General features: G+C 41.4%; 2 protein-coding genes across 2 annotated transcripts in view; one reads left to right on the top strand and one right to left on the bottom strand.

Moving 5' to 3' along the window:
- Positions 1-2729: 2729 nt before the first annotated feature.
- On the bottom strand, positions 2730-6515 carry znf488 (zinc finger protein 488). Its single transcript, XM_084736632.1, has 4 exons — positions 6356-6515; positions 5358-5580; positions 4824-5052; positions 2730-4260 (listed from the first exon to the last, which is right to left on the bottom strand). Exons 1-4 carry the CDS (start codon positions 6364-6366, stop codon positions 3164-3166), a joined length of 1560 nt encoding a protein of 519 aa, XP_084592758.1. The 5' UTR covers positions 6367-6515; the 3' UTR covers positions 2730-3163.
- A 1640-nt stretch (positions 6516-8155) lies between these two features.
- antxr1d (ANTXR cell adhesion molecule 1d) overlaps positions 8156-27350 on the top strand; it is a 29311-nt gene continuing 10116 nt past the window's right edge. Inside the window, exons 1-11 of the mRNA XM_084736038.1 lie at positions 8156-8753; positions 15026-15097; positions 15182-15253; positions 15637-15718; positions 16175-16205; positions 16289-16362; positions 17900-17968; positions 18077-18157; positions 18279-18339; positions 23654-23752; positions 24289-24358. Coding sequence (XP_084592164.1) covers positions 8590-8753; positions 15026-15097; positions 15182-15253; positions 15637-15718; positions 16175-16205; positions 16289-16362; positions 17900-17968; positions 18077-18157; positions 18279-18339; positions 23654-23752; positions 24289-24358 — 875 coding nt within the window. The 5' untranslated portion in view covers positions 8156-8589. The remainder of the gene's footprint in view (positions 8754-15025; positions 15098-15181; positions 15254-15636; positions 15719-16174; positions 16206-16288; positions 16363-17899; positions 17969-18076; positions 18158-18278; positions 18340-23653; positions 23753-24288; positions 24359-27350) is intronic.

Genomic DNA, 27350 nt, shown 5'->3' with positions numbered 1-27350 from the left:
TTACAAATCATGTTTACATTAATAGATGTTTTAGCTTCAAAGTAGGCTGTAGCCCAATTGTAATGAACACATCCAGGTTCAGTTTTTCCCCTCATTTCCTGACTGATCCCTTTTACAGTCCGGACCCACAGTCTGCTGTTGCAAAGTGAACCCCATGTCAACCGCAATCACAGTCACAGGAGAGTACTTACACAATGGTCAATTCCAGCCGAGAAAACCACAGAAGTCTAGGCTCGTGTTCAGAGCCCAGAGCCTAAAAGCCAAAACGAAACGAGCCAAGCGGGGAACCAAGAACAATATTTGTTTTTCCACATGATGACTGTTCAATTAAAGGAGAGCAATACAGCCATTATTAGACAACAGAGGATTTTCTGTGCCTGGGCTGAAATGGCTCTTTCCTCACATGGTAACTGAGCTCACAGAACTAATAGTTCTGTTCATTATAGAACATGGCTTTAATGGAGTGACACTGTGCTTCTTAATCACCCATTTAATCATGTGAGCCACTGGCTATTTTGTTTAAAAATCTTCATTTTCCCCCAGAATGTGAAAAGAAAATCTACTTTACCTGTTCCCAGATAACATTTAGAACATTTATTCAGCCATTTAGTCCATTTTAGTCGGGAAACAAATACTATATGTGCAGCCTAAAGATGAATGAGTTTAAAACTCAGTATTTGTTCTCATAGTCAAACTTGTAGTTTTCATGTGCCTTCATGAAAACATCCATGAAAGAAATCTCTTATATTTACAAAAAAGTATTAATGAACTCCCTGAAGACACTCTCTGATAGTCTAATCAGTTTGTGTTGGGAAGAGTCTCAAATACTGTAAAAGCAGATGTCAGCAGTGTGGGTGGGTTCACATCCCTGCTTACGTTACAGAGCGACTGACTTTCCCATGAACTTCATGCCTTCTTCCCGCCTCATTTACCTGCAACAGAGACGGCTATTTATGTCCGTCTGTCGGCAGCATGACCTGAATGGGACGTAGGCCTAGTGTTGGTGAAGAAACATGAAATCACAAATTCAAAGCAGTGGGCTTATGTGGACTCCATCCAGGTCCGTAGATGAACGATAAACACGAAACTTTTTAAAGTAGAGCTTGATTTCATTTTTGAGTGGCAGCCTGGGAACGAGACTTATTGTTTCAGCACCTTTTTGACAAATAGAAGCTGAAATGTTTGGTGAAATATCTGGAATGATGGGCAGATATTGTGGGGGAGACCTGGGGGCAATTGTAACAAAGGAGCAGTTGTAACACACGCAGGTCCTCCAATCAGAAACAAGCTATGATGCTTAGTCTGCACACACTCAGTTGCTGTCTGAAGTTTAGACGCAATCGTAACACAGTGCCACATGTACCCTAAATTCAAATGAACAAAACAAAATGACCCCCATAAATGGTCTTCTTCACTTGCAATAACAGATTTAATAAAAATGTTTCTGTACAGCAACCTTCATCAGGTTATTTTGATGATGATGCGAGAGAAGAAGACAATGTGAGGGAGTCTTTTAGTTTTGTACATTTACATGTAGTCAAATGTTTGTTTCCCAACAGACAAATGAAGTGCTTACATTTAAGAAGTCAGTCTTTTTATTCTGTACTGTTGACCTCTTGTCTTATGCACCTGTTGATCTACAGGTGTGTGCAGGTGTTTAAGACTTTCGCTTACTTTTAGCTCAGTTCAAATAATTAAAATCTAGTTACCACTAGAATAGGTGCCTAGCCCTCTGCCTTTCCTTTATAAAACTGAGGCCTGATATCTAATAGATTTTACTATATATTTGCAAATAATTTGGTAACATTTTTAAATTAATAAACAACTAGTCAAAATTCAAAATTCTCTGATTCCAGCATCTTAAATGTGAGCATTTTCTTGCTCCTGTACTCATTTATAACAGAAATTAAAAAAAAAAAAAAAGTCAAAACAGTAAACATAAACAGTAAACTGAAAATCTTTGGGTTGTTGACGAAAAAAGACATTTGAAGACATGATCTTGGGCTTTGGGAAACAGTTTTCACCATTTTCTGATATTTTATAAACCAAACAACTAATTGATTAATAAAAATAAATAAACAAATAAAATAATAATCAATAGATTAATTAACAATGAAAGTAATCATTAGTTGCAGCCCTATGTAATGTTATAGGATACTAGAGGAGCAATGTGATGACTTTGAGGTGTGCTTGAGTGATCTACAGTGAGTTAACATTACTTGTTTTTTCGATTGCCCCCACCAAGAGGGCAAATGCGCTGACTTCTTGCATTAACCTATTATTATATTATTATATTATAGTCTTGTCTTAAAACATATGAATCGTGTTATTAATAAGTGCACCTATATATGTTTGGTATAGCAAAAGATGATCAGTGTATTTCACGTAGTCTGCGAGTTATTAAGGAAAATGTAAAACATGTTACAATTGCGCCTGGTCTCCCCTATTGATGCATCAAGATTTTTGTCTCATTAGTGCATGAGAGCAGAGTGAGAACAAAAACATGTTCCCGTCCACTGACTCATGCACGTTTCCCTTTATAAATGACATAATGTTGATATCAGTCAGGACAGTCTGATCACAACGGAAACATATTTGATAGCCATTATTTGCACTGAATAATCTGCAGAGAAAAAAAAAGGAAAAAAGTTGGTCTCAGTCGCCGCCTGTTGGAACAGACAAAAACGGACACACACTATTATGATGGAAGAAAATACTCGACACACACATCTGTTTCATTCTCATCACTTTAGATTTCAAAACGAATGTGCAAACACACTCAATCCGCGTCTCTTGTACAAATCAGAGCAGAGAAAAGCTGATAAATAAAGAGGATTGCTACGAGACATTTGTGACAATCATGAGCTGTCCTCTCTGTCCTCGTCTTTCTTCCCTCCTCGGGTCCATAAGGCACAAAATAATCATCAACCTAACGCACAGCAGGGTACAGGACAGACAAACTGCAGTGAAAGATCAGCTTGCGCGCACCTCTATCGTCATCTAGTGGACAGGCTGCGGTGGACGTGTGTGTCCGCTTTGCTATTTTCTTTACAGCTACCTACATTCACTGTTAAACCAAAATCTCGCTGTGAATCTGGGGTCTAAACCTGTTAAATACGGGCATCATTTAGCAAATAAATAAAGTTTTTAGTCCCGTCTTGTCTCAGTTATGAGAGGTCATATGTCTGGACAGGTGGTGCCGCTCTCGGAAGTATTCGTGGCAGATCGGGCAGGTGAGTTTCTCCTCCCTCCTCCTCCTCACCTGCGACTCCGCCGCGAACTCCTTCTTGTGGTGGGAGCGCATGTGGAAGACGAGGTCCGAGGTCATGCGGAAGGACAGGTTGCATTTGGCGCACCAGTTCTGCACCGACACGCCGAAGGAGGTGAAGGTCGGCGGGAGGATGGTGAGAGAGGATGTGGTCTGCAGCTGCACGCCAATGTTCCGGGACCAGTGTTCCGGTGCGTAATGGAAAGGTGCAGCCGGGGAGGGCACGGTCTGTAAGTCAGCACTCAGAATGCCGGACGCCATCAGGTTGTTGTATCCCAGAACAGTCCTGGAGCTGAAGGCGTCAGGCATCTCCTCTAGGCGGCTAGAGGGGGCTGTTGGAGCGCTGCTGAGATGCGCCTGAGGGTCCACAGGAGAAGTTCTTTTACTCGGTTTGCAGAAAGCGCTTTTCTGCTCGCCCTGACTATTGGATAAGACCAGAGAAAACGCACTGCTGCTGCTGCTGCTGCTGCTGCTGGAGTGCACACCGGAGCACTCACCTGCAGTCTCCAGCTGTGTGTCCATCTCTCTGCCGTGCGTAAAAGCCACTTTGGCCTCAGCAAAAGCGTCATTCTTACATCCCAAATGATCCGGTTTGATCTTATCAGCTTTCACTTTCCCCACAGATGAATTAGAAGCATCTCCTGCAGCCTGGTCGTAGCCCTTACTTAGCTGTGAGATATTGTCATCATTTGAAATGTTTGTTTTTTCCAGCAGAACTGTTTTCCGTCCTTTGGGGTAAAGAGTTTCCTCGTATTTCCTTCTCTTGGGGGAAACCTCGGCGTCCTCGCTGCTGCCAGATTTTCTGTGTTCCAAATCTCTGGCGATGTTGTGGAAATCTGTCACTCGATGTTGCCTCTTAATTTCCACATGCTTGTGCTCGTACGCCTCGCGGCTCCAGGTGTCACTCTTTACTTGAGTACACAGGAATCGGCAGTGAGCCAAGAAAGGATATTCATTCTTGAATACCTGGCTACATCTTCCACATTTGAACTCTGAAAGAGACAGGAATCACACGATGAGACCAAATATATTGGTACATTTTGCAATAAAATACTCAGACTGATGTTACATTTACACCTTAAAACTCATACTTTAGTGGAATCAACTAATCTTTTCTTATTAACTTACCATAAATATGCAAGTTTTATTTGTTCAGGTTAATTGAATTTAAAATTTCTAGTATATTTCGACTTCAGAACTTAAACATGAGTTCTTGAAATCTTTTGACTTGAAATGATAAGTTGAATGAATGTTCTGAACAGAGTTCAATCAACTCATTAACTTAAGTTTCCAAAGAAACTGGACCAGCATATCTGCAGACTTCCCAGCATGCATTGTGTGAGAGTAAGGGCTGCATGATATGTAAAATGTCATTGATTAATTTGACCTGAAGTGTGATTGCTATATACCTTACTATTGGTGGGAATTATTATTTTTGCATTACAATTTTCATTTTTACAGAAAAAATCAATCAAACAATTGGTTTTGTTTTGTTGTTTTCTTACAGTGAATATGTTTAACAAGGACACAATATAAGCTCTGCCAGTTCACTGACCTTCACTCGATCCTCTGCTCATGTCCGTGAAGCCCAGCAGATGAGACAGTTCCTGGTCGTACCACACCAGCAGCTCGTCCTCCTGCTGGATATCCCGGATGGTTCGCACGTACAGCTGACCCGCCTTCAGGAAGGCCTCTGTGTTCTGCTCCTCTCTATTACGCGCAGCCTGGACAAGCCGCAGCCAGGACAGCACCAGCGCAGAATTACGCATGGCCTCAGGGTCCACCTGTTGGTGAGAATCAGTGACATTTTACTCGAGCTCCTAAATGATCATATTATTATTATTTCTATCTCGCTTGGAATTCATACAAATAAGCAGTGTTAAATGTTGCAGAAAGCACTTTGCATCGTTTTAATTATGTTATCAACGTTTTAAAATATCTGACATGAAACCCAAGACAGCAGCTTCATGACAAACATCCAGTCAAAATTGAAATACCAAACAAATAAATCTAAATAAAGCTTCTGGCCCACATCAGGTAATACAATAATCAACACAAGCACAGCATTATGTTCAAGTGTACAACTCACCCTGAACACGTAAGATTTGGCTCTGTTGTCGCAGGATTTCTGGGCTATGAAGGCGATGGTGTCGTAGAAAGTGTTTTGGAGCACACATGGACCAAAGCATGTGCCTGCAGGGATGCTGCGCGTAACGACCACGCTGGTGTAGAGATCCACTGGATGCTGCTGCAGGAATTTACTGTCTCCGCTCCACATGGACCGAGGCAGGAGAGTGTGATCCATCGTTAAACTGTAATAACGTACAGCGGTTATTATTAGTTAAAGAGCAGGTCAACAGTTTTGATTTGGCGTTGAGTTATCAAAATTTCAAGCAAAGGGAGGAGGCCTAACTTAATCTATAATTAGACTTAATTCATCAGAAGTATAACAACTAATAACACAAAAATTATTTGTTAAAAATCAAAACAAAATATAGAGAGAACAGTTTGGCTTTATGAAATAAAATATAGGTTTTAGTGGTCTGACATGCCGTTGGCCGATTTGGATTCAGATGCTCTAAACCCGCTGAACTGTCTTGTGTGCAATATTGAAAAAAATAATTTATACAACAGAATTTTTTGTTTCTTTTTTTTCTGCTGAATTTCTGCGTCCCAACTGTGAAGCAGGCGCAGCCGGTGTCGAGGCAAAATGATTTCTAACGTCCTTTGTCTCAGTTTTTCAGTCGGTTTCTCCTTTTGTCTCCCCATCTGCCGCGGAGCCCAACTGCCTCCTCTGAACGCAGGAGAAGTTCACTATGTTTTTTTTTCTAATTTATGAACAACATTAACGCAAGAACATAACATGACTATAAATTATTTCCTCTGTGGTTAATAAAAAAAAAAAGTATGTGATCTTTAGGGTTTTCATCACAGTTGACTGCGCAGCATCATAACAAAATGATCTGGTGCCAATCTGAAAATGCCAGTCCTCCTACTGAAAATAATGACATTTAAGAGAGAAAAACGGTATATCCCTGTGAAGGGAACAGAGGAGAAGTGCATCCATAGTATTGCATGTGGACTCACCCGCCGGACATTGATGAGGCTGTGCGTGGCAGCAGGTTGCAGCAGGTGCAGTGGAGCTCGATAACGATGCCCTCTCGTTTCTTCTTGGTGACGAGTTACTTATCCGACTGAACCTTCCTCCGTACTGTCGTCCCTCTGCGCTCCCACTCCCACTTATCCCCTTCACGGAGCGCACTGAAGCGTGGCGCATTGATGTAAACACGTGCGCGTTCACGCATACACACGCGCGCACACACGCCTTGAATTTAGTCCCTCGGCTGATTCTCCCCTGTCTGATCTGCAGTCTGTTTTTTTTACTGAAGAGGAGAGATGTGGGCTCTAGTCGGGAAAGACAGCGCTAATCAGGCCAATAATGCACATTATGGGGTCCCTGGGTCTGCACATGTATTGTCTGTATTTCACTGACATATTTGCACATGTATATAAACAGTCTGTATGTCACAGACATAATGCACATGTGCAGTCTGAATGACTTTTTGCACATCCACATATACTTTATACATTCTGGGTTGTTGTATCCTGTGTGTTATCCTATTTATTTTGGATTCTATTATTATTTTATTTCTTACTACAATTTCCCAAGTGCTGCTACCTTTTGTGCTGTTCCGTCCAATCGCATTTCCCCTATGGGAGATCAATAAAGGTACATCTTATCTTATCTTATCTTATCTTATCTCTAATCTACTTTCGTAACCAGTGTAGCATGCATGCAACTGACTGATGTGACCTTACTGTGCACCACGTATGAACATAAAACAGAGTAAAATTTTAATCTGTTAGTCAGAGCGATTCAAATATAATGTTCGAGGCTTAAAATCAAATAAATTGTATAACTTGAATCAGCAAACCCAAATGTCCTATAACATGACCACAATCTGTGGAACAAGACCTCACACAAGCCTCTGCCAGCTTGCAATCATTCAATTATAATGTGCGCATGGAGCTCAAGTTTTTAAATGAAAGTCACTCCAGTAATTATACTTTGAGCAACTATACAGTCCATACACGCTATGTGGGATCCAGTGACAGATTTCGGTCCCGTTTCTGGGAACAATAAGTCCAGCCATACGAGTTACACGAGTGGTGGAAATTGTCCTGGCTAATCTGGGCAATGGGAAATTGTAAAATTGGCCACTATTACATGATATGATGCAGGGTGGTCTGGGTTTGCCACCGGGCAAATGCATTATTCATCAACTAAATGTTTCTGTCTAATGAGCATTTAATGGATTATTCTGCATCAAAGCTTTGGTTTGGGTAAATGTCCTGGTGGGTATCGAGCCAACCTTCAATAATGAGAAGGAGGGAAGGCATAGAGTCTTCGCTGGGGAGCAACTGTCTGCTTCAAGTGCAGCTACACCACAGACAGAAAAATATTTTATATTATATTAGATAACATTTCCCCCTGTGTTAGTAGTTTATTACGTTACATTGTGTTGAACGTTTGATGGAAATCTCAGGAGCACTTTGCAAACCTTTCAGCATCACATCCTGTCATGGGTCGATTTCAGGCCCATAATTGAGTTGCGCTTGTTTTTGCAAATCAAATGTTTTCATTTTAGGGCGAAATGCCAGCGGCAGTGAATGGATGAGACTGTATAAAAACACACACACGCACTCACACACAAAACCATAAGTCTGGAGCACAAAAAGAACAAATAAATGTTTCAAAAACAAGGTACAGACTTATGATTGATCTGCTTGTTTATTATAAGAAACTATAAAGCAAACAGTAATGTGCCTGTTGAGCATGAATATATTATGTAATATATTTATATTAGCTCGTAATGTCTGGTCTTTTGATGTTTCAAAGCATGAAAATTAAAAAAAAAACGGGGAAATATTCGACGAGCCCTTTGATTTTTTTTCACATTCTCAAATCTCCTTTTGTTATTTTGGATAATCCCACCCCAGATCTGCTCACTCTTTCATGGGACTTTCTTTTTTTTTCTGTGTGAAAGTGGAGTTTTGTATCTCTCCTCGGGTGTCGCTCCTCTCCTCCATCCTGCCTCGCTCCACTGCTTTTTTTTTTCTTCCTCAGCTGAAAGGGAAGACTTGGAGAGCAGAGCCCGGCTTAAACTGAACAACACTCCTGCGGGTTGAATGCTCTCACCCTAACAGGACAGAAGAGCGAGAAACAAGGCGTACAGTCGATTCAGAGGCAGATGATAAAGAGAAAATGTGAAGATCTGTAGTTGTCAAAGTGTTGGGGCAGTCAACAGTAACCGGGAAAGATGGCGAGGACGCAGACTCGCATGTTCCTCCTCGCCGTGGCTTTGCTGGGAATTTTCTTCCTCGGTGTCTCGGTGAAAGGAGCGCTGCAGGGAGAGCAACAGGAGGAGGAGGAGGAGGAGAGGTCCTGTCAGGGCGCCTTCGACCTCTATTTTGTCTTGGACAAGTGAGTGTCCCATATTATTTATGGCTTTGTTACTTTCTCATCGCTGAGCATTGCCATGCAACCGCCCAGTTGTTTGGAAACGCGGAGCGCATCAGTCAGATTCAGTCTCCACGTTTCTGTTGTTGTAACGCTGCTAAAGAAAAGAAACGCGAGTTTGAGCTTCATACTTGGAAGCCTTTAACAGTTTGCTTTCTTTTATCTCAAAACCACTCCTGAATACGGTTTCTTGATTAATGAAATTAGGCTACTACATGTAGAACACGTCCAAAAACATTTTAACCCTCTTTGTTCATGTCTTTTCCCATAGGTAGGATATACAAAATTGTATTTAAGCAGAACTGTGTTGAAGTAGCTGGGATATTTGGGGCATTGGGGCACGTTTTTCTTTTCTTTTCCTCCGGTTCAGAGTGGAGAAGCAAACAGAATGAGCTTTACCCACGGGATGTGGGCAGGGCGAGCAGGATGGATAGAGTTTCAGGCTGATGACGCCTGCGGACACAGCTGCAGCAGCTGCCCCACAGCGGTGCTGTGTGGCCCGGTGATCCTTTAAACTATTCTTCTCTCCATCTACTGTGGGCCGATTGTATCCTACACCGGCCAGAAGCAGGTTCCATTCTTTATTGTTGTTTTTCTGCAAGAATTTGTAATTTTTTAAACACTCATCTTGATTAGTTGATGGTTTTATGGAACATAAACACCAAAAAACATGACATGCATGTTGGCACCACTTTCCAAAGGCATGTTTTATAAGGCGTTTATAAGTTATAACCATTGACATGATTATTGTTTTATACCTTTATTAATGCTTTATAGATCAACAATAAGCATTTGTAAGCACGTAGGTTAGTTATGAAAGTTTTGAAAAATGCCTCGCATACAGCTTAAATTGTTTTACCTTTTAAAGTTGAGGTAGGCAGTTTATTTTTGCGTCACTGGGGGAAAAAAATCCATAATAACTTGTCAGCGTATTGTAATTCAAATGGTCTGTGAGAAGACTAGACTTCTGTTCCTCCTCTTGGCTCTGTTTTCAGGCTTTAGAAAATCAGGAGGCCTGACAGGAGACTTTGGCCGATCACAGCTTGGTAAGATAGTTGATTGTTGAGTCTCATTCACAGGTAGTCAAATAATGACACTTAGGTTTGCACGATATGGTAAAATGAATAAATAAATAAATAAATAAATAAATAAATAAAATATGGCAATGATTTTGACAGATATTGTGATATGATACGTATACTGGAGGTGCGATTCACTATATTGCGATATAGTGCAATTTGTAAGCAAGGTGATATATTGCTATTTGTTTATCTCATTTTTGGAAAACTGTCATAGTGTAGAGATCACCACATCATGCATAAAATCTGAGTTTTGTTTGTTTTTTTAACTTTTATGCAATCAGAACAGTAAAGATAAATACAATGCTATCTTGTTGTCAGGGATGTAAACACAAGACCAAATGATGCCACCAATCTTTGCATTAGCGTTTGGAGAATAAGTGAAGTATCATAAAACATAATATTGCAATATTCAAGCATACTGATATTTTCTTACACTCATATTCATGATTAGTATGAATGATTATTTTTGCAGCACAGTTTTCATCTTCACAGAAAAAAACATGTTTCCTTACACCTGGAGAACAAGACTTGTAGGTCACAAGATCTGCACCTTCTTCAGTTTGGATATTGCACTTAGCCGTATTGCAGTTTCAAAAATATTTTTGCTAAGTAGCCCTAGATCTGGGCCACCAACACAAAATGTTGTTATTCATCTACCTGAGAATGAGACTCAAAAATCAATTATTGTCCTCCAGAAACACTTACTGCACCTTTTATTTACCAGCATGTCCACCACATACCTTCCAGAGAAAGAATGTCAGATATCTCAGCTAAAATCTTACTATTTAATACCTATTTTGTGTGTCTCATTTACAGGGCTGCATCTTTAGAACTGTAACCCAAACCTTGATCTCAGACTTATATAAAAAAATGACCCAATTTCTTTCCTCAAGTATTTCTTGGGCATGTTTGTCTTCATTTGATAGGAATCTGCAGAGGGTTGACAGGAAATGAGGCATGAGCGAGCAAAGGACGGCAAACAAAAGTCCCCAGCCTGATTTGAATCAGAGACTTTGCAATTACTTACGCCTCTTGGACCTCTAGGCCACCATGATGCCCATGACCCTAATTCTATTAGCACCACCTCTCAGACTAACCACAGATCAATTTTAACACTTTGATTACTTGAAATCAGGAGACTTTTGGGTGGCACCTTTTATAAGACAAGAGGAATGCAGATTCAGCCACCTCACAGCCTCAACAAACATATTTAAATCTCATAATAGTAGGATTTTTCAGGCTGCATGGTCAGCGTGGATGTTTTTGCCACCTTTCTTGGCTGTGTAAGCCTGACTATGCAGTAATTATCCATGTGTGATCTCTCCGTGGTGTGACTCAGAATGTGCTGCTGTTCGTAGCTGCTCAGACGTTATAATTGACATTTTTGTCGTATCTTGGCTCGAGTTGCAGGGTAAAATTAAGCATATGGACACAAAACAATCAGCATGTCAAAACATGCTGAGCAGAGAGAGAAAAGGAGATGGAATTATGACAAAAAACAGGAGGTATGCCTGAATTTCTTGCCCAAACAAGTTGTAATGTCAAAAGAATAGATTATGTTTTGAAAAGAGTGGCTGAGTGCAGTGATTTAGCGGTGAAGCAGTTAAACACTGCGGTATCTGTGTATAACATTTGGGAATACGGTGAGGTAATGGTTTAAAACAGCTTGCTCTATGTCCTCAGTTGCCCTGCACCACCTATGAGGTGGACACGTTGAGTGACATTTTATTTTGGTTCAGACACGTTTCATGATCTTTCAGATGTCCGCGACAACATCTGTCAGCCGCTGCTCAGTCTTTACCCTTTGCTTCAAAAAGTTTAGGAGGAGCCTGGGGAGCGTGGCGCTTCACGCATGGCCAAGTCTCTGGTACGCCTCTGTTTGTTTGACTGTCTGGACCTGCGTGCTTCAGCAAGCCTTCAGGAAGCCTCTGCTCTGTTTTTCCCCGTGATGGCACCGACTTGTTGGCTGTTTTTCAGATCTTAAATGCCACACAGTAACCTCACCTGATGCTGCAGTGATGGACACCAGAGATAAGACCAAACATTATGGATGTTTTTACATGTCCACGCTGGTCTCTTCATTTTTTGTCTGACTCACATGTTTGGCTTCGCCGTCCAGAAGGTTATGAGACACGCTGAGTAGAGAATGTGTGTGTGTGTGTGTGTGTGTGTGTGCAGAATGAACATTTGAAAAACTAAAATGGTATCAGCTCCCCACATTCCTACACTCCACGTCTGACCCGCACCACATACCAGGCTGCATTTTTCCTCTATACGGTTGCCCACAAATAGAATAATAGGTGTTGTGTTTTATGGCTGGGTTCTGAACAGAGGTTCGTTTTCACTCATCCAAAGACTCACAGACAAAAGGGGATCCTACCCTGATATTATGCAAACTTAGGAGGTAGAAAGGTGATGCAGAACTGGTCATATGATGGCGGTGATTTAGATCTGTAGCCTTCGGTGTGTTTATAGTAGATGAATTTACTTACATGTGCTGAGAATGGAAATTTTCCTAATGCATGCAGTATTTTAAAGTGATTAAATTCACTCAGGAATACTAGACTCGAATACTAGACATGTTTTGCAAGGGGGGGGGGTATTTTTACAAAATGACAGGATGCCAGGGGGCAGTTAATAAACAAACATTTAATGAACAAATAGTAATAATAATGTTTTTTAATCAGATAAAATAAATAAACATTAAAAGGCCCATAACTGATCTTTCTGTGTTGTGATGAGAATTTTGGCTCTTTGAAAGGAGCCGGATCTTATAGCTCAGTTTCTGTCTGTGAACCGTTCAAAAGAGCAGCTCATGATTATTTTTTTTAGGGTGGTTATTAGGACTATCTGCAAGACAATCTGCAGGATAATGATGGATCTAATTCAAATGTAGACATCCCACCAAAAAAAGGATGGGTTAAGCAGCGCATTGTATTGCTGCCATCCTACAGCCAACTTCTGACTATCAGCCCCTCAACCTCCTGCTTTTAACCTGATCTCAGTCTGTCATCACACATGATCAGGGGTATGCATACATACACATCAACACAATGTTCAGCTGTGTGGTTTGTATTCATTCACTAAAAAAAAAAAAAAAAAACTGTGTAAAACGAAAATTACTTATAATGCTAAAAACTTTAACTCCTCCTCAGTCATTTATACACATATTAGGTAGACTATCATTATTATTATCAGTATTATTATTATTATTATTTAATAACAAAAACGGACACAGCTCATCAGCGGAAACAGACAACAATAAACACACAAAAACAGACTAGCATTATTAAAGTCGTTTGCTTTACTCTCAGTGGGATGAAAGATGAAGATTAAGATTTTTTTCTCATCGGAGTAAGACATCATGGCTCAGACTTTTTATCCTGCCTTAACTTCCAGGGAAGAGGAGAAAGAGGCGACTGGTTAAATGAGAGGGACAAAGGAGAACCATTGTGGGTCTAACCAGCTCAGATTTTCACTCACTTTATGACCCTGTTGCGCGCACACACACACAGCCTGGCTTAGTATGGTGTATAAGCTGTTTGATGTTGCACCCTTCAATAGACGCTCACACTAACATTTACCCCCTGCTGAGTGTTACTTCTACGTCCCGCTGTTGTTCATGTCACAGCCTTTTCACTCTGCGGACCCCCAACCTGTTGTTAGACTTGCTGTGCTCACTGGGACCATCTGTTCCCCCTCACACTCACACTCACACACACACATACACATGCACGCTCATACTATAAACACACACACACTCACACAGGCCAGCTGCCTGCTACATGGTCCCTGCTAGAGGCAGACTGCTACATCTGTCCCTGTCTAACCTCCACCCTCTGGCCCAGCAGCAATTAGCCCCCATTAGCAGCCCCCTGGGACTGGGCTTCATTAAGGAGACTGTCATGGACACAGCAGCATGTAGCAGGCTAACCAGCAGCTCTCACCGCTCACAGGTTACTGTCCGAACTAATGGAATGTGACTGAGCAGCCGCAGGAATGTCCTCGAATGTGGACACCTATGTCAGCATGCTAAAATTCTTACAATGACATTAATAATATGACTCTCTGTTTACTATGTTCACTGTCTTTGCGTGTGAACATGCAAACACTAGCTATTTAGCACCAAATGCAAAGTGCAGTTGAGGCTGATGACAGTGTCATTTGGAGGTATTGCTCATAAAAAAAATGAAGGGCCGCCCCCTGAAAGTCAAAGGTACAAATCATCAGTCGGACACCACTCAGTCCAGCAGTCTTTTTTTTTTTCTTTCTTTTGTCAGCCAGTGACAAAAAAACATGAATTGTCAAATAGTTTATTGTACAGCCAAATCTGATCCACCTGAAAAGATTCTTAGTCAGGGATAGCTCTAACCAAATGCTACAGACAAATTATGACAAATTAAAATTTTGACCCTCAAAGTGATTTCAGTTCATCATCTGGGGAACATGAATATCTGCACTAAATTTAATGACAATCCATTAGAAGTTTGCTGAAATAATTTGACAATTTGATTTGAAAGTGTTTGACTTACTGCCTCATACACCAGCAGTGCCAGTCATAGTAGGGTTGCACGATTTGGTAAAAAAAAAAAGCCATATTGCGATTATTTTGACTGAAATTTGGATTGCGATTAGTGGAAATGATCAGTTTTGCATTAGAATTTTCACGTTCACTGAAAAAAAAAATCCTCAGGACGAGAAATTCATTGAGGTCTGTACCAAACAAACAATCTTTCCTTTCATCTGGAGAACGAGATTTTTAGGCCAGGTTATCTGTGCAGCACTCACACATTTTTCTTTTTCAAAAAACTGTGATTTGGTTCTGGTTCTGCGCTTTGGATTTTGCACTTGTCCATATTGTGATTTTATTGCACTTGCGATAAATTGTGCAGCTCTAATCCAAAGGGCTGTGCCACTAGCGTAGATAACTGCCTTAGTTTCACAAAGTCAGCAACTATTCACACACACAAGAAAAACATTTATTTGTTTATTCCTGTATGAATCAACCCAAACTTCCCAGGAGAGCTGGCCATGTTACTCAATAATCCTGCATTTAATTAAATACAATGTTATTGGCTGTGGCCGATGATAATTAGTCATCCATGGCAACATCACATTTTCTCCATATATGGTTGTGATTTTGTTGTTTTTCAGATCTGGAAGTGTGAAGAATCACTGGATAGAGATTTACTCCTTCGTGGAGCAGCTGGCAGAGAAGTTTATCAGGTAAGAACGGCATTAATCACTCAAGAATGTGGATGTTTTTTAGGTTTGGCCACACTAATCTAAAACAACTGTGTGTGTTTGCAGCCCTATGCTGCGAATGTCCTTCATTGTTTTCTCCACACGAGGAAACATCATCATGAAACTGACTGAGAACAGGTAAGACTCACAGCTGTCTGGATCTTTCCCCCCCCCCTGTGGTATCACTGCTACTAACACACAAGCCCTCTCTTGTTGGGTTTATCTTTGGTTTTGCTCTGGAAAGATTTTCTGAACAGATTTTCTTGCAACTCAAAATCACCCACATATAAAAACCCATCCAGCTTTAGGGAACCTACAAATACAAAGCACTGCATTCAGTTTACTGAGGCTGACATTGGCTGAGGGCTAATCTTGGATACTACTTGAGCCACACAATTACTTGCCAAATCAAACCCCTCTCTACCTCTGTCTTTCTATCTGTTGTATTTGGAATACATCTCTTTCCCTAAGAGCATCTTTGTTCCAGTGTTTATCAGCAGGTTTGTCTGTTTACCTTACAGGGAGGCCATCACTGGAGGCTTAACAGCTCTGAAAAGGGTTATCCCTGGAGGAGACACATTTATGAACTTAGGCCTGGAGATGGTAAGGATGAAGCCAATACTTTGGTAAACCCACCCTAAGTCACACTAGCTTAGTCTTCACTGTGAGATTTTGTTCTGGAAAAAATATTGACTGAGGATTAATTGAGCCTGGCAGCTGGAACCGGGACCAATTAGATCAGTATGAGGAGTGGCTCAGATCATTAATGACTTTCTGTCACTGGTCTTTCATCCAATCAGGTGTAGGAAGGGTTCACGTCGATGTCCTAGCAAAAAAGCACTTAACAATCTCGAGTCGTAGAGCGTACTTGAAATGACACCTGTCCCAAGCTAATGCATACTGATCCTCGCCAGAGCACACTGAGCACAGTGAGATTTGTGGACTGGCTTTGTAACAATATCAACAAGTTTACACCCAGTGCAGGTCATTATAATGTCTGAAACTCTTTCATTTTAGAGGAATGAAAAGACTTGACTAACGCCTTCTTTGCATTTGCAGGCAAATGCACAGATATATCAAGAGAGGCATGGTAAGATCCATCTAATATTCTCATTACGGTAGCCGACATCTACTGCATTGTTTCAGAGAACATGAACGTTTTGTGTCTTGCAGGGACAGCCAGCGTTATTATTGCTCTGACCGATGGAGAACTGAATGAGTGGCAGTTTGACACGGCTCAGCGAGAGGTAAAATGTGTGTTTAGTAAAGGGGTTTGATAATGGTAGATAAAATACTGCAAACGTGATGAAAAGGGGTTTTAAATTGAAGTCACCTGCAAAAATTGCCACAGGGGTCTTGTTGTGTCCAAGTGTTCATTGTATTCCTGGTTCAACTTGTTATCGTGGTTCTGTTTTATTGATGCATTTTGTGATTTTCATAATTTTTTAATTGATGCACCTGCAATTTGGATGTAAATGACTTGCCATCTTTGGTGCTCCATCAGTTGTTTCTCATTACCTAAAAGATTCAAGATTCAGAACTTTATTGCCAAGAATTTTCATTGGCGAGCTCAGGATATCACATAACCACACTGAACATAAATGGCAAAGCTCACTAATTCTTTTTTTAGTTCCTGGGACTAGATGTCAGAAACAGAGTCCAATAGAATAACCACCAGGACGAAATGGCAGCTGCAGAGCGGCACAGCTAAAAACCACTTTTGGTCAGCCATCCTTTTCAGTAAAAGGAACACAATATTTTTTTTTTATTCATTTCCAATGGATATAAAAACCCAAACTCATCTGAAAACTTTTAGTGAAAATTTGAAACACCAGCTGAAACCAAACCAAACCTGTGGCCATTGAACACTTACTTCTGTCTATGTATTTTTACAACCTCTTATGTGCTTAATTTTACCAATAAATTCTTATCTTTTTATGTCATGATTTTTTAAGTAGAAAAGCCTAACCAGGGACAGGGGTTGCAAGTTAGCCTTGGCTAGAAATCCTATATGCAACACATAACAATATCTTGTTATTGTAACCTGCTACAATGTTTCTTGCATTGTCCCTGACAAATAAAGAAATAAAATAAAATACGATACGATACAATACCATACGATACAATACCATACGATACAATACCATACGATACAATACAGTACGGTACCCTGTGCTTCAGTATGGTAAGAGAGGATATGATACAGTACAATATGACACAATATGTTACAATACAACGCGGTATGATACAGTATTTTTTTACGATATGGTAGGATATGATGCAGTAAAATGCAATACGATATGGTACAGCGCAGTACCATACGATGCAATATACGGTACAATATTATATACTTTTTTTCCTGTAGGGAAATTTGTCTTAGACTCTACTATCTCTGGATGCTACACTCTTACAGCTTAACCTTCATAGTAATAATAAGAACAAACAACAAAAACTAAACAAACGACATATAGACAAAGCAGCAAATAGCTATAGAATAGTTCAACCCAAATTTATACATATTGCATGTTACCCATATTGCATATGAAAGTATTTAGTATTGTTACATTCTTTCCAAAGCTGATAAAAGCTGCTAGTTGGAATTTAAAAAATATGACCGACCTTTGTGGTGCGGTTTTAATTGTGCTACTTCAAATCTGTGTGCATCATGTTGTCTTTCTCCTGCCTAAAACGTATGCTCATATGTCTGATGTGCATTTGGCTTCATAAACCTACCAGTATCTATTTAAGCTTATTACATTTAGCCTAATTTGGTCTTTTTTGCAGGCACAGAGGGCCAGGTCTATGGGAGCCATTGTTTACTGTGTAGGGGTCAAAGAATTCAACCAGACTCAGGTAGGATCCACCGAAGGATACTGAAGGTGTTGCCAATACATAAACAAGCAAATACAATCTTTGTTACTATCTTACAATCTTTCTTTCTGTATCTGTTTGTTTTTCTAGCTTGCAACTATTGCAGACACTGTGGAACATGTGTTTCCTGTGTGGGGAGGTTTCCAAGCCCTCAGGGGAATCATTGACTCGGTATGACACATACATACCATATGTATACTCACACTACACTCAGCCACACACAGAGGGACAAACAAAACTGCATTATGTCATTAAATACTGTCATGAGACTGTGTTTGCGTCTCCTTTTCAGATCATTAAGAAGTCCTGCATCGAGATTCTCGCAGCAGAGCCGTCCAGTGTGTGTGCAGGAGGTAAGGGTTTCCCCTCCTTGTTAAAACACTGGGCAATCACGGTGTGCGATTGTGTCAGATGACAGTCATCTAAAGCCTCTGGAGTGGAACATGAGGTTGAGTAATCGCATGGACGCTTATGACCGCGGAGTGACAGAGAGCGTATTGTCATTCACGGCCGGGGGAAATTAGCATAGCCGCTTCAGCACAGCATGTGTGCAAAGAAGAGGAGCGGGGGGGGTGTTGGTCAAAGGAATTAGCCATGAATCTTTAAGCATGGCTGCTTCTCTGGCCTAGTTTGCCACATCGTATATGTTATAATGGCTGTTTCGACCCTATCCTCCTTCTCACCTCCTCTTCCATGTCCAGCTTTTCTGTTTCTGGACAGTTTCAGGAAGTAAGAGGCAGGATAAGAGCTAAGTCAGACGATGAGAGGGAGCCTTTATGTCCAGCCAGCAGGATGGATGAGCTCTGACATGACCTTATTAGGACTCACTTAAGAGAGTGCATTTGCAGCCGCGCTACCAGGACAACCAATGGAGATTAGCATCCATTATGGGATATGAAGGAGGGGAGAGGAGAGGAAAGGAGATGAAAGCAGGAGAGGACTGAAAATGTTGCGTGGAAAGGACAAAAATGAGGAAGGAATAATAAGGAATCACTATTGTTCCCATGTGATAATTACAGTCTCTGGTCTGTTGCCAGAGCCTCAGTGTGTCAGCTGACGTGTGCCCAAATATCCTCCAACAGCCTCATTTATTATTCGATTGATGAGCAGCCTAATGGTCAGTGAACTAAGAGATCAAGGACCCACTTTAACCAAGACTTGATTCTGGCCTAATTAATGAAGGGCAGAGATTTTACTGTGCTAGACACGATTGTAGTGCGCTGTGTTTGCCTTTGTTGTACAGCTCTTATTTTAATCATTTAAACCGATAACACATTACCATTTAAAACACAGACAGTAACAGTATATATCATGGAATATTTGTTTTCTTAAAATTTCAATATGTAATTTCAATGCCTTTGCATTTTTCCACTGTGCTCTCAAACAATTGACAACACCAACAACCAAGTGTCCTTGTTCCTAAAATGCTGAAATTTCAGGCCATATTTATTGTTTAGCCCTGTTTTAATCTGCTCAGTCTACAGTCTGTCATCCAGCGCTGTTATGTTTAACACAAGCACAATGCGCTCACTCAACTATGCAGTGCTTCAAGACAATTTACAGTTTCATATCTTTGTTTCAAAACAAAGCATGTTTTCCAGATGGTTAGTTTGCCCCAGCTGATGTTGATGAAACTTAGGACTCTTTAGAACTTTTTTTTTTTTTTTTTGGGTCAAGCAAAATGACGGCTCTACTGATCTGCACAGTATAGTCAAAATTCATACTGTAGGGCAAACTCATACCAATTTCTATACCGTTTGTAGGTGTAATGCTTACATCTTACGGTCATGAATGGCTTTAAATTGGCACTTTTGTCCCATACTCTAAACTTACATTCATAGTATAATGTTATTGACAGGCTCTTATCACAGTTTAGCAAGAGTTTGCTTTTATTTTGAGCTGCAACACTGTGAACAAGGTTTGAATATGACCATCTACTCACATCCATCCATATGGATCCTGCATTTACATTTTAGTACAAACTGACATATTGCATAGGTATTGTGACAGTCTCTCTCTCCGTCTTGCTTTCTGTCTTCATTTAGACACATATTGTACATGCTTTACACACACACACACACACACACATGTTAAGATGTTCTTTAGTCAGCACACACACAAACACACATCTTCCACACACACGTCCCTCACATTGATGTGAAGTGACCAGACCGTGCTGCCTGCAAACAGGCCATCAGACTGGACAGTGAACGTTGGGCCACACTATCTGACATGACAGCACAGATTCCCCTCACACACACACGCACGCACACACACACACACACACACACACACACACACACACACACCCTGAGAGTGCAGTGAGAGTTAGGCCTTAGATCTAACATGACAGCAGAGATTGCTGCTTTCATTAACGCCTGACCCTTTCCTCCCCACTGTCCCGTCCTTCTTTGCGACCCCAGCCCCCCCCGCCCTTCCCTGTCCCGTCGCACTAACGTGATTGAAGAGCTGCTGTTCGGACAAGCCGTACCCCATTTTCTTCACGCACTCAAGACACACGTGCACACACACGTACATGTGTTATAGAGGCACATTCGTACAACCCTTGTCAAACATTCAGGTGTAGATGTAAATGGACATGTGGCCACAGCAGCAGGCAGAGAGCAGAGAGGACACAGCAGCAACATATGTGTTGTACATGTCGGCAGGGCACCACCAGTCCCTGCCCACCATGTGTCTGACAGCACTGACCTTTAAACCCATCAAGCCTCAGTGTGTGTGTGTGTGTGTGTCAGGGTGTGTGTGTAGAAGATGTTCAGACTGATAAATTGTGGAAACCAACAAGATACAGTGATATAGAGTGTTTGACCATGTTCATTTGTAGTAAACATTTTGGTTTGGAAATATTAATGCAGGATGTAAAACTTTTATGAGTAATCCTGTGATAGATGTTAAAATGTTAGACATGTAGTTTGGACAATTTTACAGTAAGATTATTATGGCCAAATGATTTACAATAACAATGTTATCACAGTAACGATTGAATATTTTCAGGGTTGAGAGGGTTACTTTAAAAATGGATTCTGATAAAATTACTAATTACATGCAAATACAATTACATACAACTACACTGTTTAAACATGTTGCCAGCAACTAAGAGGATTTACCCCGACACCGCCCCTCTCTCACCAAGAGTACGGTGGCCGTCAGCAGACAAAATGGCGAGCGAAAGCTATCTCACAACAAACTACAATTATGTGTGTAGGATGAATTACCTGTCCAGCAGAAAACAGGCAACCTCGGCGTCACTGTGAAAACGTTTGTCCTCCATCAGCGATTTCCATCGTGTAAACGCTATGCCGATGTTGATTTGTGTTTTTGCCGTTTCCTGTCATGCTTGCGTTTACTTTCTTCGCGTCTCCGCTTCTTGGATGCCTTCACTGTCCGCTGCTTTTTGTTCTGGTACAGTGTATGTATGATCCTCCATTTGTCAAAACTGTGCCAGTCAAGGTTCACAACGCTAAATGGTCTGCCAGCGATCACCCGCGTCTATCCTCCCCGTCTACTTCCGTGTTTACGCTGCGGCGTCTACGTAAGGTCGCCATGCGCTTCTCAAGACTCACTGTTAGTGCAGTTTGTCCGCTCTGCGCTGCCTTAGACGGCGCAGGATGATGATCTTCGTAAGTCGACCCGACCATATGTAACTATAAATGGCTATTTCTAAAGTAACAGGAACATATAGATTATGAGTTTACGTTGATTGCTAATAATAAATAACATACTTATATATAATATATCTTATTTATGTACATAAATTCCTGTAATTATTACACGCTGGTCCTTTACTCCAGGTTTTACAATGTTAAAGTCATTTAACTCAAACAGTCATCAGTCTCAAAATTGGATGAACATTATTATCTGCCATGTTATGTGTGTGTGTGTGTGTGTGTGTGTGTGTGTGTGTGTGTGTGTGTGCATACATGTGCCCTGTCACAGTTGCAGCTCGTGCCATTTGATGGTAACATTGAGTGAAAGGGGGGAGCGACTGCTAAAGCAGCCTCAGCACTGAGCACTGGGAATAATTAGTGTTCAGGCCTCTAATTAAGTTGCACATTGTTGAGGCTGCAAATCACAACAAACCACATAAACCATCAGTTTATGTGAAAATTAATACAGTCCAAGTTATTTGATACCATATTGTATAGTAATTTGTTGTTCAGATTGTTGCGGTTGTGTTTGACAAGAAAACTGGACAGGAGGAGAGAGAAGAAATGCCGTGTGGTTAACAGAGAATGATTAGGCTGTTTGTAGCGAGATGTGTGGTGAATCGGGTGGCATATGTGTTTGTGTGTAAAATCTTAGTCAAGCTGAGGAAGTGACGTGAGCAGTACTGACAAGTTGCAAGTCATTGAACATCTGTAAATAAGCACAGACACGCAGATAGACACGGTTGTATGAGGTCAGCTGTGTGCATAGTTCCAGGATATTAGAATTGTTTCTTTCTGAGGCTGTTTATACAAATTTAGATGTAATGCATTCATTAATAATATGCATCATCTAATACCTGTATCACATATGACATGTATAGAATTGGTCAACTTAGAGCTCAATCTCAATTTCCGTATGTCTTGTGCATCACATCTTTTCTTCCTGGATCTGCTCCAACAGCAAATCTTCTCTTCTCTTCAACATTTTTACAGCATCTGTAAACATCTGGAGATGTGCAGACAAATGTAAAGAGATGTTAGTTTTCTGCACTCAGCTGTATCTCTGCGTGTGAGTCTGGATTTATGGCTTTTCATCAGCAGCTTGTCTGACCTTTAGAGAAACACTGTCACATATACACCCTGTGATGTTTTTATCCAGTGATCTTCACGCTGGAGCTTTAAATGTTAAAGGTGTGACAAGCGCAGCCAGGATAATGCTAGAGGAAAACCTCTGTGCACACATGCACACACACATTTAAACACATGCCTGCACACATGTATACATGCACATGCTGCAGACATGCAGACGCTTACACATTCCTCAGAAAATGCACATCATGTGTACACCAGTATCTACATATCTTCACACACACATCCGTCACACACATGTGCTAATGGTGCCATAGGTAAGGTCAGACCTACTCTGACAGTGCTGTGCTGTTGTCAGCCCTGCAGGCATGTTTTTAAGCAAGTGTTTCTTCCGCGCTCTCTAGCATATGCTGGGTAGCAGCCACATAGACACTCCAGCATATGCTGGCAAGCCTCTGTCAGTGCGCTTTAACAGAGCCTGGGGGAAACTAAAGGTCAGCGACACACACACACACACACACACACACACACATACGCACACACCTCCTGGCTACTGCACAGCACATATTTGTGAATAGCAGCACTTTCAGCATTAGCACCATTGGAGCTTATTATGGCCTTTCCACACATACACGCACAAGCACACAGATATAAACAAACAGTAATGAGGCATGCACAAGTTTCTGCTGCTTAAGTTGAGCACATCAGAGGGAGGGAATGGCCCTCAGGACTCACCATAATGGTACACCAGAATGTTCTTTGTACTTCAAACTAAAATGAGAGGTCAATTTTGATCTTTTACATCTCTTGCATACAACAGAAAATATGTGTCTTACTCGTTGTTATTCACAAATGCGCATGTGGATAATAATTTCATATGATGCCTTTTCCCTTTTTGTTTTTGTCTCAGAGAGTTTCCAGGTGGTGGTGAGAGGGAATGGGTTTCTCCATGCCAGAAACATTGACCAGGTCCTGTGTAGCTTCAAACTGAATGATACATACTCTGTGGGTAAGTTCTGTCCATGCACTTAATGTTGTAGTTATAACTAAAACTTTTCAATAAAAAAACAACTAATACTAATACTGAAACTAATAAAAACTAAAATATATATATATATATATATATATATATATATATATAAAATAATGACTCTGTTCCACACCAAAGAGCAGAGCACATTTTGCGTAGATCAGCAGGATAAAGAGAATAATCCATGTTAAAGTAAATATTAGAAGAAACAAGGCAAAAGGCTGTGTCAGTGATTAATTAAGTTAGGAACTTTTACATAAGACTTCTTGTTTTGGCTCTGGATAATATATTCAAACTACAAATGATTATCAGAACAGAACACTGACCTTTGATGGATTCATTACTTTTGCATGCTTCTTATTACAGCAAATTAATGTAATACATTGATCCTCACACTCTAATGCATCATGGGATTCTGGTTTGGCTTGTGCATTTAAGAAGAATGTTGGAACTGTTCAGGCTGCAGATGTTAACATTTCTGTGACATAAATTCTGATTTGTTTTTCCTGGTGCAGATGAGAGACCAGCGGGAATAGAAGACACCTTTCTGCTCTGCCCTGCTCCTGTTGTAGAGGAGGTCGGGAGGTAAGCTGCGCATCTCTTTAGCTCTCAGTGTCTTTTCACCCCGACTCTGTTTCTCAGTTATCACTCCTGTTGCCAGACTCTCCATGTTCAGCTGTAGCACTCAGAGCCCAGATATTAGCCAGCTGCATGCAAGTTTGGTGTGGACACAGAAGACTGCTGTCCTTGAACAAATTAGGGCCAAAGTCATTGAGTGTCTGTGATCAATCAGTGTTTGTCACAGCTAACGAAGCCAGACACCAATCACAAGGGGACAACAGGAGTAGAGCCCAGGAACACGACTTAATGAGAGCCTGCTGGAGAGGACCTTCGCAAACGTCTGTGTGTGTGTGTGTGTTTGTGATGTATCCCAATCTCCGTCTGACACTTTGGGAGAGTGAAAGTGTGAGTGGAGTCAGCGGGGCAGTGTAAAGTTTCCTCTGAGGGCTTCCAGCTTTGCTCCCGGTGATTCAGAGCTGAAGTTTCTTGCGGGGCAGACAGAGCGGTGCTGTGGGCTGAGCTCGGAGAGGACAGAGGCCCAGCGGCCTGCAGTCCTGTGCATAATTATACACTCAAGCCCGCGGCCTCAGACACCTCCCAGTCATCATCTGTCTTGTTGCTGTCACTCAGATTTCCAGCGTGATTTGAGCTTGTCTTATCTGCCAGTGAAAAGTACCGCTCTGGTGGGAAGTACTGCTCAGAGATGGGAAAAGATATATTTTGTTTTCACACAGTGGCAGCAGGGAGATTTAAGAGTCTGTCACACGCAGTATGGTTTACTCACACGTATTATAACAGATGTGGCACATGAGATTTTAATCATAATTTACAGATAAGAATTAAAATTGATAAAGCAACAATTCTCTCGATACGCAATCCAGCATATTGGGCCCTTAAGTCTGCCGGTCAGGTTGTGCTGCTCCTCCTGAGAGCAGGGCAGAACGGGGAGCATCATTACACACTGCAATGGTGCCTGAAGGAGGCGTCCTTCCATGTAACAGAAGCCCATTAGAGCAGAGTCAGCACTGCCCAACACCCTGAGTGTTACTGAAGAGGAAGTCAGCTGTGAATGGCTGAAGGGCCCAGAGAGGGGGCCAACAGCTGGCTGATGAGTTTTGGGCTGCGGTGCACAAACATGCCATTAGACACTGAAATATTTAGTGAAGTGAGAGTGGCGCAGCGCAGGTGTTTGCGACACAAAATGATTTTCTTTTTCTTTGTGTTTTCAGTTCTGTCAATAAAATCCTCTTTCTCGTTCACCCGCGATCATCAGATTTATAGCTACACAGACGTGTCCTTATTTAGTTTGAGCCATGTATCAAGCAAATGTACCAAGTTCCAGTTTCACAAATGTTTTGCTTAATGTTATTGTAAATTCAATACAGAAAAAACAAGAAACTAGTAGATGTCTTCTTGGGAGAGGTTAAAATATGGGAAAGCAGAAAAAACAAAAGCACCATAGATAAGGCGTGTTATCAATAGATACTAATAACACATATGGACCAAAATTTGTGAATAAAAAATACTTTATTAAATTCTGGCTGAAAATAATGTTTAGCTGCAGCCCTAAAAATCACCCAAACATGTCAGATCACATTATAGGTGCTTCCTGTTTTAGGGGTTGTAAAGTCTTGAGGTCTGTGGGACTCCAGCTCCCAGCATCACCTCTTCACCCAAACCCCAAAGACCCTCACTCACCTCCTGTTCCACCCGGGTCTTATCACATATAATGAATTCATTGACTCTGCCGTCACACAAATCTATGTTGACTGGGAACCTTCCGGATGCGACTCCCCCTCCTGCACATACACACACACACACACACACACACACACACAGGGCAAAGACATATATAGTGGGCAGATTGATGATTGATAGGGGCTGAGATCTCTCTGTCAGAGAGGGGCTGATAGCAGCATGTCCCCTGCCTGCCTGAAAGGAGGGTTGACCATATGATGGGGAAGGAGAGGGGGGGAGACAGAGAAGGGAGGGAAGAAGAAGAAGAAGAAAAGATGAGAGGCACCTGCACCGCCAATCCTTCTCTGAAGTCAGTGTCAGCATGAGTTATGAGACGAGCTGCAGAGGATACAGGAGGCGAAAACAGAGTCACTGATTGAGGAAGTGAAGAGGGGGCTTTGGAGGGGAGGGACAGAGCTGAGGGGATGTAGAACAGGAAAGGGACCTCCTCCTACCATCCCCCCAACTCTCTGTTTCCTCTCGTCTCTCCCACCCTGCAGTGACCTCCTCCCCTTGTCGCCCCCGCCTCAAATCTAAACCTAGAGCTCAATGCCCCCCTTGTCTCTGCCCCTCCCTAAACCATAAGAACAGCACAAGAAGCCTTTCTCCATTCTTTTCCAAGCCTATAAGTACAATCCAGCTGTCTGCATTTTCTTAGCAGCCTGTTTGGTCAACTTGTTTTCATTCATATTTCTTAAAGGGATAGTTTGGATTATTTGATGAAGGGTTGTATGAGGTACTTATACATAGTCAGTGTATTTTCCACAGTGGGTGCCAATGGGCACGTTCCAGTTAGGAGAAGCAGAGAGGGGCACCAGCATGGAAGCAAAGCAATGAACTGCTGTTGACAGGGTCAGAAATAAAAGGCTTTTTGTCATTTCCACATAAAAAAAGAGTATATCAGTTTAAGTCTACACTACATTTAGAGTATTTTGACTGCTTTAGTTTGCAGTCAGACATGAGAAATCGCCTTTATATAAGCTAATATCACTCCTTCTAAACCAGCTGAACTCCATTGATAAAATCAGTGATTTTCCCAACCAAAAACTGTACATTTTCTCCCATCTCTTATCACTACCTGAGCTTATCTTTGCACAGTTATAGCTGCGGATATCAGCGCTGAATACTGGAGAATAAGAAGTCATTTAGCTGTCTGTGGTTTCCGCATTAGAGGTCTGGGTCTGATCCAAACAGAAGAGATTCCTTCTGTGGGTGGAGAACTCCCTGACCTCTTTAAAGGTTTTGGCTTTGTGTCTATGTCAGCATGTTTGTGCGCTTA

This window comes from Lutjanus erythropterus, chromosome 14 (assembly GCF_056507025.1).
Source record: "Lutjanus erythropterus isolate fLutEry1 chromosome 14, fLutEry1.hap2, whole genome shotgun sequence".
Classification (NCBI taxonomy): domain Eukaryota; kingdom Metazoa; phylum Chordata; class Actinopteri; order Lutjaniformes; family Lutjanidae; genus Lutjanus; species Lutjanus erythropterus.
Note: the sequence above shows the minus strand (reverse complement) of the source record. Positions and strands in the feature narration are given on the sequence as shown.